We start from the raw sequence: 14,700 nt of genomic DNA, 5'->3' as shown, positions 1-14,700 counted from the left end.
TGTAGACGTGTCTTGTTTCTAACCTGAACGGTATAATATATCAGAACGGTCACTATCTACTCAATCAAAATCATTTAACAATCACATTCTAAAAGCTTTTCAGTGACAGAAGTATATAAATTCTGTTATATTGATATGTAATAATTTCCCAGAACAATGCTGCATTCTCGGAAGAAAATAAGATGACAACATCTTGGTATGAATCATTTTATTTTGTAAGATACCAAACTTTCAGAAGTCTGACATTGTATACAGACTGGCACCCTACACATTCCCCACAGTCCTTGTAGCACTTAGGAGTTGCAGTCAACAGAATAACTCTATCGTATGAAGAGATGATTTAACGATATCACATATATGTGAAAATTGAAAAGTCTGTAAAGATATTGTGCATCATCATTCAAAGTATTTGGCAGACTTTTCTCTTATCATAAATACAAAAAGTAATGGTGATCAATGATAGACATGAATCGTGTTCAGACATTTGTCTACCCGGAGACATGCCGAGAGAGTATGATGTCTATGACAATATTAATCACCGGCCGCGTTTCTTTTCCTCCTGAAACTTGTAGTGAATCTCTGTTGTATCGGTCTGTGATATAAACTCCCAGCCTGTCTCCTTCATGTGATATACTGAAATACACAAGGCATAACACTAATTCATTTTTTTTATATAATAATTTTTTCTTTGATTTCACACTAAATGTGACCTGATTGGATGATTTTTCATACATGACATGACATGAACAAGCATTGTTATCATGACATCACAATGGACATGACATTGCATATTGATTTGGAAAAAATAATCCTTTGATAAATCATCTAATTTGACAAATTTAAGTCCCCTGTGAGTCTCATACAATTGTACATTGGTTTTGGTTTTAGAAGTTTAACGTTTTATATTAACAGCTAGGGTCATTTAAGGACGTGCCACGTTTGTTGGTGGAGAATGCCATAGTTCCTAGAGAAAAACCACTGACCATCAGTCAGTACCAGGCAACTGTCCCACATAGGATAGAATTGTACAAGCTTATTTAAAAATCTATAGTGCTCACCCCATTTTCGTTTTATATTCCTAACAGTCTAAAAAATTAATCATTATTTGAAATGATTTGCAAAATTTTGTGAGAACCACTGATTCACACAGTAAAACAACTTGTTCCATACCACTATGAAATTAACAAATAGTGACATTTGAAGTTTAATTAAAGATACACATTACATTTATAAAATTCTAAGAGAGTCTTGGTAGGAGAGTCGAACTTTTCACCTGAGATTGTGTAAGCTGACTGAGTGACTCTGAGAGTAAGAGGAAGTTGATTAAGTACATAAGACAAAGAATTACTTACAGTTAACTACTCCTCCACTGTAAGCGTCGCGGTGAGTGGCGTGATAGATGGCACGGCGACCAAGGTCTATGGCCTCTGGTACGGTAAGATTCCAGGCATAGCCGGAGTCTAACACACCATAGGCGTATGTTGAGCCAGAGCCGACAGAGAAAATGTTGTTAGTCAGTCTTGTTCCATCACTGTCTACGTAATACAACCCTGGACCCTGTCAACAAATGTTACTTTAGTTATCAGGTAAACTCACCAGATAAAGGTCCTAATTCAATAGTTCAAGTTATTCTAAATGCAAATGATTTATATCCACGTCATTGACAGGTATAGAGCTTTCAGAAGCGTTCATAACAGTTATTTGTTCAAATCTGCCACATTTCATATCCAATTTTACCCTAAAAAGCAAACAAAACCAAACACATATCTTATGAAAGCATTTACATGAGATGGAGAAATTTGCTATGGAGTACTGTACTTGCAAAAAATTACAAACAAAACATTTTTAAAACTATAGTTGATTGTGATTTCATCAAGTAATAACATGGATATACCCATAATTGTTAATGAGAAAACCTCAGTGCTGTACTGACCTTCTTATCCCAGCCACAGATCATTGTGCCCTGAAAAAGAAAGAGTCTATCAATGCAGGTGTATTGTTATCTATGTAAATATTTCTGAACAAGAAGTATATATCTATATCTTATCTAAAATCAAGGATTATCAAAGTCAGAAATACACTTTAAAGGGACATGAACCTTAAATAAGTTGTTCTGTATGCTTAGATGTGGTTTTCAGATGTTTATTGAATATTTTATTACAATGATTGGTTATCTAAAACGGCAGGAAAACGTGGGAAATACCTACCTCAAAAATGATAAAAATAGACCGTCATATTCTATTTTTGGAACACAAAACGAAAGCTGGCCGAAAGCGAGATTATAATGAACAACAAACTTGCTGACATGACAAGGAATATCTGTTTTCCACATTTTAAGATTATTTTCTTATTTACGATGGTTGACAAATGAAGTTTAAGCCATATTTGTTTTTAGCGTAAATTGATAAGTCAGAAGTCAAACGAGACTTTTCATTCGACAGGGCACCGCGAAGTGAGGTTCCTGACTTATTGCAAATATGTATATCACGCAAGTATAAAAGTGGGGAGTTGCTCCCGTCTCTTGCATTTCAGCGATCCATTTATATTTAACTACTTTCCAAATTGCACACGTTACTGACTCTTGATGTACGCTGTTTTCTATCAGAATTTGTTTGTGTTCGCTTCACCCACGTTTTTGACCCAACATTTTGTTTACATTTGTGCAGTGCATTGTGGGAGGTCACTAAAGTTCAACACTACTATACTATCGTTACAAAATTTGACCGGGCCGGTTCAAAATACAGAAAGATGGAATTTCCATTATAATTATTTTATTTGACACATTTGCACAATAACTGATATATTTTACTAAGTAAGGTATCTGACACGTCTTAAATATGTATTTCACTCAAATTTACATGGTTTATTTAGGTTCATGTCCCTTTAATTTTTATAAGAATAAATATAGTACAAAGTTGTGCATGTCAAGATGTTGTATACTTACCATAGACAATCCCATGCCTTTGTAATTGTATACAATGTTTGCCAATACTTTTGATGCTGCTGCAACTGAAATTCGTTCTTTGTTTCGCAGTTCGTAGATTCTGAAGAGAAAATAACATTAAATCCATGCGTTAAAATTGTTGTTACGAAATATTATCTTTTATTTTCTGAAAATTGAAGATAAGAGTTAGCACTTCAATTCATTAAAGTGATATGTATATAATGTTCCAAAGTGTTCCTACTGACGCATTAAGAACTTTTCATATGTTATTCGCCACTAAAAGTTACAAACATTTGGAAAATTACCAAATTTTATCATGTATAAGTTTTACACAAACAAACAAGAACTCAAAATTATTATATTTACATCTACAGGGTAGTAAAATAAGAACATATGGTTACGTTATGAAACCAAGTTGTGGTCCACAATTTCATTAGACATTTTTAGTTACTAGTTTACATTACTATTAATAATATTAAAGAGACTTCTGTAGATCTATTATGTTTTTTTCTAAACATATATAAAACCTAAAAAGAACACCTTTTACAGTGCAAAAATCCTGTGTAGTAACTAATGTTTAAAAGTCATCATACATGTTTATCTGTGCCTTTAAATGATTTTCGAAGCTTCATCCATCAAAAATTATGGTTGTTAATAAATATCATAAGAAACAAGTGATCCAAGAGGTATCTTGGCGCCCATCAAAGAATGATCTACCTCTGACAATGGAAAGAAGGATCTTTTCTCTGTATTTGAAATTTTTACTGCTTATGAAATTTGAGAAAGATCCTTTCAGTACTTTCGGAGAAATAATGGTAACAAAACTTCAAATACTAAAATCTAAGAGTGCGGCTGGTCGGCCATCTTGTTGACCGATCGTGATCGATCTGCCAAAATGCAATATGCACAACTAGGGCCCTACAGGAATCTACATATGAAATTTGAGACAGGTCCCTTCAGTGCTTTCTGAGAAATAGCTGTAACAAACTTCAAAAGCCAAAATACAAGATGGCTGCCTGGCTGCCATATTGTTTTTCTGATCAGTCTCAAAATTAGCACGACTCTCCCAGGGCCCTAGAGGAACCTACAAATGAAATTTGAGACAATTCCCTTCAGTACATTCTGAGAAATAGCAGTAACAAACATCAACTGCCAAAATACAAGATGGCTGCCATATTGTTTTTCTGATCAGTCTCAAAATTAGCATGACTCTTCCAGGGCCCTAGAGGAATCTACAAATGAAATTTGAGACAATTCCCTTCAGTACATTATGAGAAATAGCGGTAACAAACATCAACTGCCAAAATACAAGATGGCTGCCTGGCTGCCATATTGTTTTCCCAATCAGTCTGAAAATCAGTGTGACACTCCTTGGGCCATACAGGAACCTACATATGAAATTTGAAACAGATCCCTTGAGTACTTTCTGAGAAATAGCTGAAACAAACTTCAACTACCAAAATCCAAGATGGCGGCCATTTTGTTTTTCTGATAAATCTCAAAATCAGTGTGACACTCCTAGGGCCCAAGGGAATCTACAAATGAAATTTGAGACAGATCCCTTGAGTACTTTCTGAGAAATAGCGGTAACAAACATCAACTGCCAAAATAAAAGATTGCTGCCTGGCAGCCATATTGTTTTTCTGATCAGTCTGAAAATCAGTGTGACACTCCTTGGGCCCTACAGGAACCTACAAATGAAATTTGAGACAGACCCCTTCAGCACTTTCTGAGAAATAGCAGTAACAAGCATAGTTTATAGATGGAGGATGGAAGCCAGACCACAGACAAAAGGTGTTTGAATAGCCCACCATCTGAAGATGATGGTGGGCTAAAAGATCATGTCAATTTTTTTGCTAGTTTTGGCACACTTTAAATATAACCTAATGAAATATCAATATTACCAGTTATAATTGTCCTCAATTGATAAAATAACGGTATCCTGCCAAATTCTTATTGTACAATTTTACTGAAAACAGATAATTTGCTACCACAACTATTGTGGAGTTACATCATGTCTGGTAAACCCCATCAGATCTAAGGAAAAACAATTACCAGTACATGTATATACCTGATAATAAGGCTGAACATTAGTAATCAAGGTGTGTATACCTGCACTGTTTGGCGAGAAACCTCTCCCAGTAAGAACAGTCAGCAGCACCTCCTGCCATGGTACCAAGTAGGTATGGGTTAATCTCAATAACCTTCTTTACTGTTTGGGAGGCTAAAACGACAAACAAGTCAAAATTTGTTAACTTGCCAAAGGAGGCAAAATCATTTTACTAGGTAACCATATAGGTACAAGTCCACCTCACAATTTGTAGTAAATTGTACAAATATCTTATAATATATCAGAGCTTTTTCTAATGTCTCTCAGGGGCTGATATAATATCAGCCCCAATTTCATGTTTTTTCCCAATCTGAAATTATTTTAGCTTTGGGGACTTAGCAATCAAACGCACCTGAAAGACGGCCGCCATGACAAGTGAGTTAACTGGCCAAGAACGCAGGTAAACTTAAAGAGGTACAGAAGCAAAACAGCGACCAGACAAATTTGAGTAGACCAGTACTCGGCAAAAGAGACACCAGCATACACATAACACTTGATCATACATCTCAGAAATATTCTTACCAATATAGGAGCCCGCAGTAGCTCTAGAATCCACAGCGACAATGACTCCATGTTGAAATTTGAATGCCAAGGTAGTTGTTCCATGATTAAATTGGATTTTTACATCACACTGTGGATCAGTGAAGGCTTTCAAGTTTTCAACAGGCTGAAAAAACAACAACATAAGATTAATGGAATGACCTACAATTTTTTATTACAACAGAAATAAAATGTCATAGAGTCTTTAACGTGAATTTTAATAATTATATTTGGTAAAATCCAAATATTACCTTATATATGTTCAGTTTCACTATGTTTATTCTTCGTTTGTTGATTTTTTTAACTTTAGCGTATTTGAACAGAATTATACTGTGTGTTGTTTTTGCCTTGTTGTGTGATATGAATATTGATCATTGTTGTTAGAACATTACAGTTTTCCACAACAAAGGCCGTGTAGAGCGAAGCTCTACTAACCATAACACGTGTGTGAGCATATAGATTTCAGTACATTCCAGTACCCCTTGTACTTTGAAATTGTGTCCCGCGGGATAAGTCTCGCACCTCCATGTAGTCAGCCATGTTTTAATTCTCGTTATCAGCACGACGTCACGAGATTTGAAATTTCTGTACCAGACTAAATGTGTTATCAGTATAAGCTTTAAAATTACTGTAAGTAGTTTTAATTTACACATATACAAGAACAACACAATAAATGTACTGGTCCAACATATACTGTGTATGATCTCAAGAGCACGGCACCGTCAGCAGTGACGTCACAAAACCTGACGCCAAAGATGACGGCACAGATTCGCGCATATATTTGATAGCATGGCATGTTGCCAAGTTTTCTCTACATCTGATAAAACAAGATTAACGTACATTGAACTATTCAATTTGGATTATTTTTAATTCTTTCTAACTATCGATAGTATGTGCATGTCAGTATAATATTTTATTGTTAATCACGAAGAGAAAAATTCAACAATATAAAGTTTTTGATGTTATAATCTTTTACATGTAGCTGCGCTCTTCTGAGGCTTTGCCTTAAAATCATATTATTTTTATTTGTGGTAGATCTAGGCCCACTGTACTCAGTATGCTGCTGGGCCGTTTTCGATTATGTGTTTTGACTGGTTGGACCACAGGGCCTCGTTACTGAGGTTGGGGACCATCCCGTATATGCAGGATAGTCCTGCATTTGAGTAATAGTCCTGTATTTGAGGGATAATTTTGTTACGCAAATGCAGGATTCTATGAAATGAAAAGTGATAAAGTTGATTTAAACATTGTCATCAAAAAAGGGCATCATAATTTTTATATGGCATCATCACTAATACAACTTTCCACATTATTACTCAAATGGAAACAAATTTCATCATCTAAAATGTTTGTAAAAGTCACAAACAAAATCACCTCTATTGCTTACTATGGGGCTAAAAATAGAGAACACAGGTAAAAGTCAATCAACCATGACATTTGCACTAAATTTCCCTGATGGCTATACACTGTAGTCTATGGAGAGCACCTAAATTGTCACTTTATTACAAAGTGAGATAATAGAATTCAATAGTTCATAAACAAATACATAAGTTTTCAATTTGTTATATGGGTATCTGAAAATGATGACGCCCTTTTTTGACACAAATTCTTAAAACAACTTTATCCATTTTCATTTCACATAATCCTGCATTTGAGTAACAAATTTATCCCTCAAATACAGGACTATTACTCAAATGCAGGACTATCCTGCATATACGGGATGGTGGTTGGACCTAGTTGTTCGTTTATGAGTTAAAGACGGACCTGGTGATTTTATATTGTTTTCAGACGAGCCTTGACAAAGCCCTCACAGGCCTGTATCATAAAACTGCAGGTCCGTCAGGATTTATGCTTGAAATAATGACTTTTACAAACGGTCAAACCGGTTGTTCCGAATAAACGAAAACGGCCCTGTAGAATGAGACAGCACATTCTCACCGGCATCATGTCTTTTCATAAAGAGTGATAATACAAGTACTTACGTCAAAATTGTTTGGTAGAGTGAAATTCTGAGATGATACTAGAGCGTCATCCACTAAACGTGACGAGTTCAAGCTGTCACCACAAAGAGAAGTGTTCTGTAGTGACTGGAACTTGAATCCACAAACATCTGCGAGCGCCATGATTTTTTGTATTGCAGGCCCGCAGTGAATTAAATTGCCAACATTAAAAATTCTAAATAGTTATATTATGCTTCAATGTAGGGAAATTATATAGCTTAAAAATAGACAATTACTTTGAAATGAAAGTTAAAATTTATCAAAACAATGAAACGGAAAATAGACAAAGTTATGTTTTCTAACAAACAAAACCTACAAACATACCGGAGAGAATATTATCCGGAATAAATTTTTAAACAAGAAAACATATTTGGTTAAAGTATAAGGTGATACATTCATTTGGTGTCTTGGTATTTTTTCATTATTATTTATCTACTGCTTTTTTTTCCCTTATCTTGTTGATGAATCCAGTATTTACAATGTATCTCTGATACTTCTCAAATCAGAACATTAGAAATACTGATAGCTGCACTTTTAGAACATGCTTTTAGTACAATTTTTCATTATGTAATTTTAGAGAAAATTATGTCAAATTTGCGGGCACATTTTCGCAAAAAAAAAAAAAAAAAAACGAAACAAAAAAAAAAACAATACTAAAAATAATATTTTGAAAATAAGACATCGAAAAAAGTTTTTTTTTAAATAGGGTCTACTATCTGCAAGAGCAAATAGTTTCTTTTTCGAGTCATGCGAAATGATTAAAATCAATCAATAAATGAGATCTGGATAAAGAAATTAATAGTACAAACACAAAGCATGTACAGTGTATCGTAAGATTTATCATAGAAGCGTGATGTACTATCACATGGCTATGATCCGTCCTTGGATCATTTACTCAGTACAAATATTTAGATAGTATACTAACTTTAAGTGGAACTACATACGAGTGTCTATACTTTTTGGGACAAATCTAATCTGAACTCGTGCAAAAAGTATGTTAACTAGAGGACGCGCTTGCCGAGTGGCTAAGATGTCTCGAAATACGACCACAAGCCCTCCACCTCTGGGTTGCGAGTTCGAATCCCAAGTGGGGCAGTTGCCAGGTACTACTGACCGCTGGTTTTTCTCCGGGTACTCCGGCTTTCCTCAACTATCAAACCTGGCACGTCCTTACATAACCCTGGCTGTTTATAGGACATTAAACTAACTAATTGAACTAAACCACTGCACTGTCTTATAGTTAAACAAAAAACAAAAAACAAAACTGACCAATCACAGCCCTGCAGAGACTTCCTTTGAATATTACAGAGAGTGACGCTCAACTTCAAAGCAACACAGTCAAGCTTAGTATACTGTTAATTCAATCCCTTTGATGTTTCAAATCATAAAATTACTTGTGTCTTCTGTTGCCTCCATTGTTACTATGAGACAGTCCAAGGGTCAGGGGTAGATATTTCGTCAGTGAAAGTAACCCATGGAGTATCGAGGATGACATATATCATTCTCCGCAGTATCATAAATCACTGACCAGCGTGTGTCTAATTACTGTTCTCTATTCGATCGTCTTTATCGTCTCGTCAACTTGTACAGATAATGATCGGCCTTACTCCTCTTGCACACTTCTTAGTGTCAAAATATTCGATATCTGAAATAGTATCGGAATCATCGAGGAAATTAAAAGCAAGCACAACAATACTAAGTTTCTGTAAGGTTTTTTTTTTAAATCGCATTTATCAATGATTCAGATTTCGATTTTGTCGACCAAAAGGTACAAGAAGTACGATTTTTGGTAATGTTGTTTAATCTGAACATTAATTAAATAATATTTAAATAAGTCTTTCTACTCATACGCAGTCCCGAAGTTTTAACTTTAGAAGCTTTGAACAGATTATTTTAATCAGATTGATACTACTTTACTGTAACAGATAGAATTAACAAATCGTCAAAATGGCAATAATTTTTATTATATCATCACTTTGTACAAAGGAATATTAGATAATACGAAATCTTTTCGCTCTTGCCACATTACGCGAGATTAACAAGAAAGTCGCCAGTCCGTTAGCAGCCTCTCTTTGATAAGGGTCATGAACTGAGGGGGGCGGTCACTGCTGGATGCGTGGCACACGTGACTGCGCGTGCTAGACCCGTGACTCTTGGTGGAGTACTGGACGTGGAACACAGCCTGTAAATATTAAAGGTAAGAATGACATTATTCCGAAAGCACTTTAAATCATAATGTGAACATACCAGTGATTATTAAAATAACCATTTGTAGCTATCGATGTTTGGGATCCTGGATGTCGTTCTTTTATGTATTATCAACATTTCTGTCCACTGACGACACATGACCTCAAAGTTTACGATATCATTTACGACACACGACTCTATGACACATGACTATGACAAAAGTCTAACCTTATGATTTCGGAGGAATGGTTCGTACTGGTCACACTCGTTGTAATCCATACAGGACTCGTTAAGGGCCCAGTCAAAGTACGGCTCCAGTGCTGATAACTGGCCCACATCATTTTTTAGTCCTATCGACAGGCCGCGGTGGTGTGCCTCTGTGTAAAAAATAAGACAATTAAGGACGATTTGCTGCTTACAATGGTATAAAGATAAAAAAAAAGGTCGATGGGCTTTAACGGTTGTCTGACTATTGGCAGTCCAATATCCCGTCGCTAGGCATATTAATTATTTACAAGAAGATGTTTGAAGATTAGCCTATTTGATATCTGTGACCATTTGAACACACTTTGTAGCACTTCATTTCAGCATGTCACAGACACAATATCAGGTCTCTACGCCTCTTGGTTATTAAAAAGTAGTCGTTTAAAGATTTCAGCCAATTTGACCACTGTGACCTTAATTGAAGGTCAAGGTCATTCATTTAAACAAAATTGGCAGCCCTTCATTCCAGCATGACACAGGGCCAATATCAGGTCACTAGGCTTCTTGGTTATTAAGCGCAGAAGTTGTGTAAAGATATTTTAGCCTATTTGACCCTGTGACCTTGAATGAAGATCTTGGTAATTTAATTGAAAAAAACTTGATAGCTCTTCGTCCCAGCACGTCACAGACCCAATATTAGGTCTCTAGGCCTCTTGGTTATTAAAAAGAGGTTAGTTAAAGATTTTCACATATTTAACCCCTGTGACCCCGAGTAAAGGTCAAGGTCATTCATTTGAACAAACTTGGTAGCCCTTCATCCCAGCATACTATAAGCTAAATTTCAGGATTCTATGTTTTCAACTTTTGGAGAAGGAATTGTTTAAATGGAAAAGTTGACGCCGGTCGGACAGACGAAAGTGCGGACGACGCCGACACACTACGGCATAAGCTCAATTGCCCATTGGGCAGGTGAGGTAAACAGGAGGCCCATTGGCCTTAACGGTCTGACTATTGGCACAATACAGAACCTCAAAGAATATAGTGGTGACAAACAATAAAAAAATACAAAAGAACTCTTTTCAATAGAAGAAGTTCAGGTTCTGATGTATTTGATAAATTAGACCATGAATGAAGGTATATTGATCTCCACCATGCTACAAGTCCAATATCCATTCTCTAAGCCTCTTAGTTATTTACAAGAAGTCGCTTAGAGATTTTAGCCTAGTTGACCCCTGTGACCTTGAATATAGATCAATGCCATTCATTTAAATAAACTTTGTAGCCCATCATCCCAGCATGTTACAAGCCCGATATCAGGTCTCTAGGCCTCTTAGTTATACACCAGAAATCATTTAAAGATCTTAACCTATTTGACCCCTGTGACCTTGAATGAAGATCAAGGTCATTCGTTTGGACAGACTACGTACCTTAGGCCTTTCGGATATTGAGAAGAAGTCGTTTGAATGAAAAGTTCACGCACGGCGGAAGGCGCACTGCAGACAGCGCACGGGGAAAGGTGGAATACATAGAAACCCCCGACGATCTTTGGTATATATACCTGCTACCTGCACCCAGAGATGGAACACTAGATTTACTGGGATTCGGATGTTAACTAGCGATGAGATGATATCCTTATACGATGGATCACATTACCTGTGGCAAGGAACTTGTTGTAGTCAAGTTGGTCGTCGCTGTCGATGTGAGAGTGAAATCCTTGTTCAGATGTAGACAGTGTGAACATGTCTACGTTGTCGGCATCTACCCCATCACAGCCCTTCTGTACTGCCAGGTCCATACGCCTCTTCATTATATCCCTAACAGCAGACGAACGAATATCCAGCCATCGTTCGTCCCACCCAGCTAATGAATGTCCGAGAACGCTGTCCGGGAAATCTCCATGGTCAGCTCTCCACCTTTCGTAGGAACCGGCGGAGAAATAGCAAATCACCTTCCGGCCATGACTGGAAATCAAAAAACCATGATATCGTTGATATAATGAAATACTAGTAGATCAGTAAATGAGCTCGTGCACATGGTTGGCAAGATTCGTTGATCCGAAAATCATCCAAATTATCCTTATATATTTCTAAGATCTTTATTTACAGGCTTTTATTTTTTTGGTCTTGCATGCATCATGTCCAAGTTGCTTCTTGTGTCAAAGCCAATTTGGATTAATAATTCACTATTTGAAATTGCTTCGGGCCAACCTACCATGGCACCTTGATCTGTTTAATACTGGGACGGGAATAATTCAAGAATCTGAACCAAGACTTGCACTAATGATAATAAGTTTATAAATTTCTGAGTTTTGAATATGTATTGCCGTCAAAGCACTAGCTATCTTAGTATACATCGGAGATCAAATTGAGAATATAAAACATTTCGATGTTCAGAACATTGAATGTGTTCAAACTTAAAATGTTAACCATAAACTGATGTCAGTCTCGATTCAGACCTACTGGATATGAGTGTAGCGTTCAGCAAAATATTACTTTTTAGAGAACATGGACTTGGTCGGGCTACTAAAGACTTACATGTTGAGGTCTATGGTGTCACTTATGGTTCCAGATTTATTTCTGAGATCCTGGATGGCTCATTCCAGACGACTTACTTTCTGAGATCCTGGATGAGACTCTCTGATCTCAGATTCCAGGCGACGTAAATGTACCTACTGCGATCATGGAAGACTCTCAGTCCAGACGATTTACCTTCTGAAATGTCACTCTCTACCCTAGACTTACTGTTGTAGATACTGTATGTCACTTTCGGGAGTATCGAACAAATCCACATCATACATGTCCACATCATACGTCTTCACCAAATGGCCGTCATCATTTAGCAGTTGCAATTGCCACGTCGTATGCTGGGATGGTTTCCACCATGCCGACACTGTGGTCAGAACTACGGCCAAACTGACCAGTACACCTAAGCTCCTATACATGTCTAACTGTAACAGTCTGATCCGATTGTCTCAACTCTGAGATAAAAAACCTATCTATATTTATACACCGAACCTATTATAGGAACCACAGGCGTTCCACATATTGTTATTCCATAGAAATTTCTGCCCACATAAATGTTTTCAACATTCTCATGTCGTGTGCCTTTTATGTGAAAATGTGTTTAATTGTGTCAAATATCAATACATCATAATAAAAGAAGCCAAAGCCAGTTAAAACGCTCAGCATGGTAAACTCCACAGGCCACTGTAATTTAACAACTATTAATTAAATTGAACATTTTAATTAAAATGTTCCAGTATATTATGATAATCAGTGGCGTAGGAAGATGAAACGTAATGGGGGGGGGGGGGGCAAAGGTCCTCAATATTTTGTAACCCCCCCCCCCCCCCCCGCACCTACAGGAGGAGATTAATTCAACACACAACCATATATACTTTATATACTTTTTTCATATATCATTAAATATAATCCTTGTACACATTTATAGACAGTGGGGTCGCTAAAAGGAAATTAACGAAAACTGGCCAAATTAGCGTGTGAGCGCCGAAGGCGCGAGATTTTGGGGTCTGGGGGTCGACCCCGGGAAAAATATTACGATTTAGAATGGCTGAGATGAATTTTACAGTGTATTTTGATGATTTTGCGAGCGCCCGAAAGCGCGAGATTTTGGTGTTATGGGGGTTCGGGGGTCTTTCCCGGGAAAAAATATTACGATTTAGAATGGCTAAGATGAGTTTTACAATGCATTTTGATGAATTTGCGAGCGTCCGAAGGCGCGAGATTTTGGAGTTTGGGGGGTCCGGGGGTCTCCCCCGGGAAAAAAATTATGATTTTAGAATGTTTAACGATGTATTTTAATGATATTAAAGCGTTCTTACCATGGTAATTTTTCGATTTAAAGTAACCTGCATTTAAAAATGATAATTGTGATAATTGTGTCGTCATATCATTGTGCAGCCCTGCTCGATCTGAACATACCGGCTTCACACCATCGGCACATTGTTTTGTAACTCAAAATAATAATGAATTAATTGTCTTGCTAAGACATATAAACAAAGTAATCTTTTAAGAGACATTTTTGAAATACAAATGCAGAACGTAGAATCCCTTAATGGACATTTTTAGTGTAGTTCATGTGTATTGAATTTTTTTAGAATGAAGTACAAAAATTGTGCAGGAGGACTCTTTTTTCTTTCAAATATGCATTTTCAGAACATTTCAGTCGGCGAAAATGGGGGGGGGGGGGGGCAAAAAGACATGTTTGCCCCCCCCCCGTCCTGGGGAACGGGGAGGGGGCAACCGGCCCCCCCCCCCCCCCCCCACCCCCTTTCCTACGCCCCTGGTAATTGAAGATCCACTACGTTTCCGAAACAGAAATCAAAAGTTTTTTAAAACCAATAATAAGAAAATCTTATATCGAATGTCTAGGATGAGGCTACCACACCAAACAGATGGAAGATTCTGTGAAAGTCTATGTTAACAATGAAGATCCATTTTTGTGGCTCTACAAAAGTATCGAACTCACTTTACAGTTAATTTAAATTCAAAGAATTAAAAGCCGTTTCGATTAAATGCTTTAGAACACCGTGATACAAAACCCTGTGAAATAAGAGGGTTGCAACCATACACTAACAGATAAGAACTTTAGATAACGTCAGTGGCCCCACAATCGTATGACCTCAAAAAAATAGAGCCCAAATATGTCTAGTAATTTGAAGGAAAGTGTCAATGATTCTGACCAAGGAGATCTCG

The 14,700-nt window shown here is 36.8% G+C and overlaps 3 protein-coding genes across 4 annotated transcripts in view; all 3 read right to left on the bottom strand.

The window, feature by feature from the left end:
* Positions 1–14,700, bottom strand: part of LOC138315533 (uncharacterized) — a 263,516-nt gene that overhangs the window by 218,961 nt on the left and 29,855 nt on the right. The window lies entirely within an intron of this gene.
* Positions 194–7,742, bottom strand: LOC138315534 (proteasome subunit beta type-5-like). Its single transcript, XM_069256633.1, has 7 exons — positions 7,577–7,742; positions 5,577–5,721; positions 5,057–5,168; positions 2,945–3,044; positions 1,934–1,963; positions 1,353–1,557; positions 194–633 (listed from the first exon to the last, which is right to left on the bottom strand). The coding sequence occupies exons 1-7, from the start codon at positions 7,715–7,717 to the stop codon at positions 536–538; spliced, it is 831 nt and encodes a 276-aa protein (XP_069112734.1). The 5' UTR covers positions 7,718–7,742; the 3' UTR covers positions 194–535.
* On the bottom strand, positions 9,537–12,961 carry LOC138315535 (uncharacterized). The gene is made up of 4 exons (XM_069256634.1): positions 12,727–12,961; positions 11,639–11,946; positions 10,010–10,158; positions 9,537–9,776 (listed from the first exon to the last, which is right to left on the bottom strand). The coding sequence occupies exons 1-4, from the start codon at positions 12,924–12,926 to the stop codon at positions 9,630–9,632; spliced, it is 804 nt and encodes a 267-aa protein (XP_069112735.1). The 5' UTR covers positions 12,927–12,961; the 3' UTR covers positions 9,537–9,629.

The sequence above is a fragment of the Argopecten irradians genome, chromosome 2, assembly GCF_041381155.1.
Source record: "Argopecten irradians isolate NY chromosome 2, Ai_NY, whole genome shotgun sequence".
Lineage (NCBI taxonomy): Eukaryota > Metazoa > Mollusca > Bivalvia > Pectinida > Pectinidae > Argopecten > Argopecten irradians.
Note: the sequence above shows the minus strand (reverse complement) of the source record. Positions and strands in the feature narration are given on the sequence as shown.

Excerpts from the sequence above, each read along its gene's own strand:
- LOC138315534 (XM_069256633.1), bottom strand. The coding sequence starts at position 7,717 with ATGGCGCTCGCAGATGTTTGTGGATTCAAGTTCCAGTCACTACAGAAC. Across the intron at positions 5,722-7,576 it reads CTCTACCAAACAATTTTGAC|CCTGTTGAAAACTTGAAAGC; the intron begins GTAAGTACTTGT and ends TTGTTTTTTCAG. Across the intron at positions 1,964-2,944 it reads AAGGCATGGGATTGTCTATG|GGCACAATGATCTGTGGCTG; the intron begins GTAAGTATACAA and ends TTTCTTTTTCAG.
- LOC138315535 (XM_069256634.1), bottom strand. The coding sequence starts at position 12,926 with ATGTATAGGAGCTTAGGTGTACTGGTCAGTTTGGCCGTAGTTCTGACC. Across the intron at positions 11,947-12,726 it reads GACATACAGTATCTACAACA|TCATGGCCGGAAGGTGATTT; the intron begins GTAAGTCTAGGG and ends TTTGATTTCCAG. Across the intron at positions 10,159-11,638 it reads CAACAAGTTCCTTGCCACAG|AGGCACACCACCGCGGCCTG; the intron begins GTAATGTGATCC and ends TTTTTTACACAG.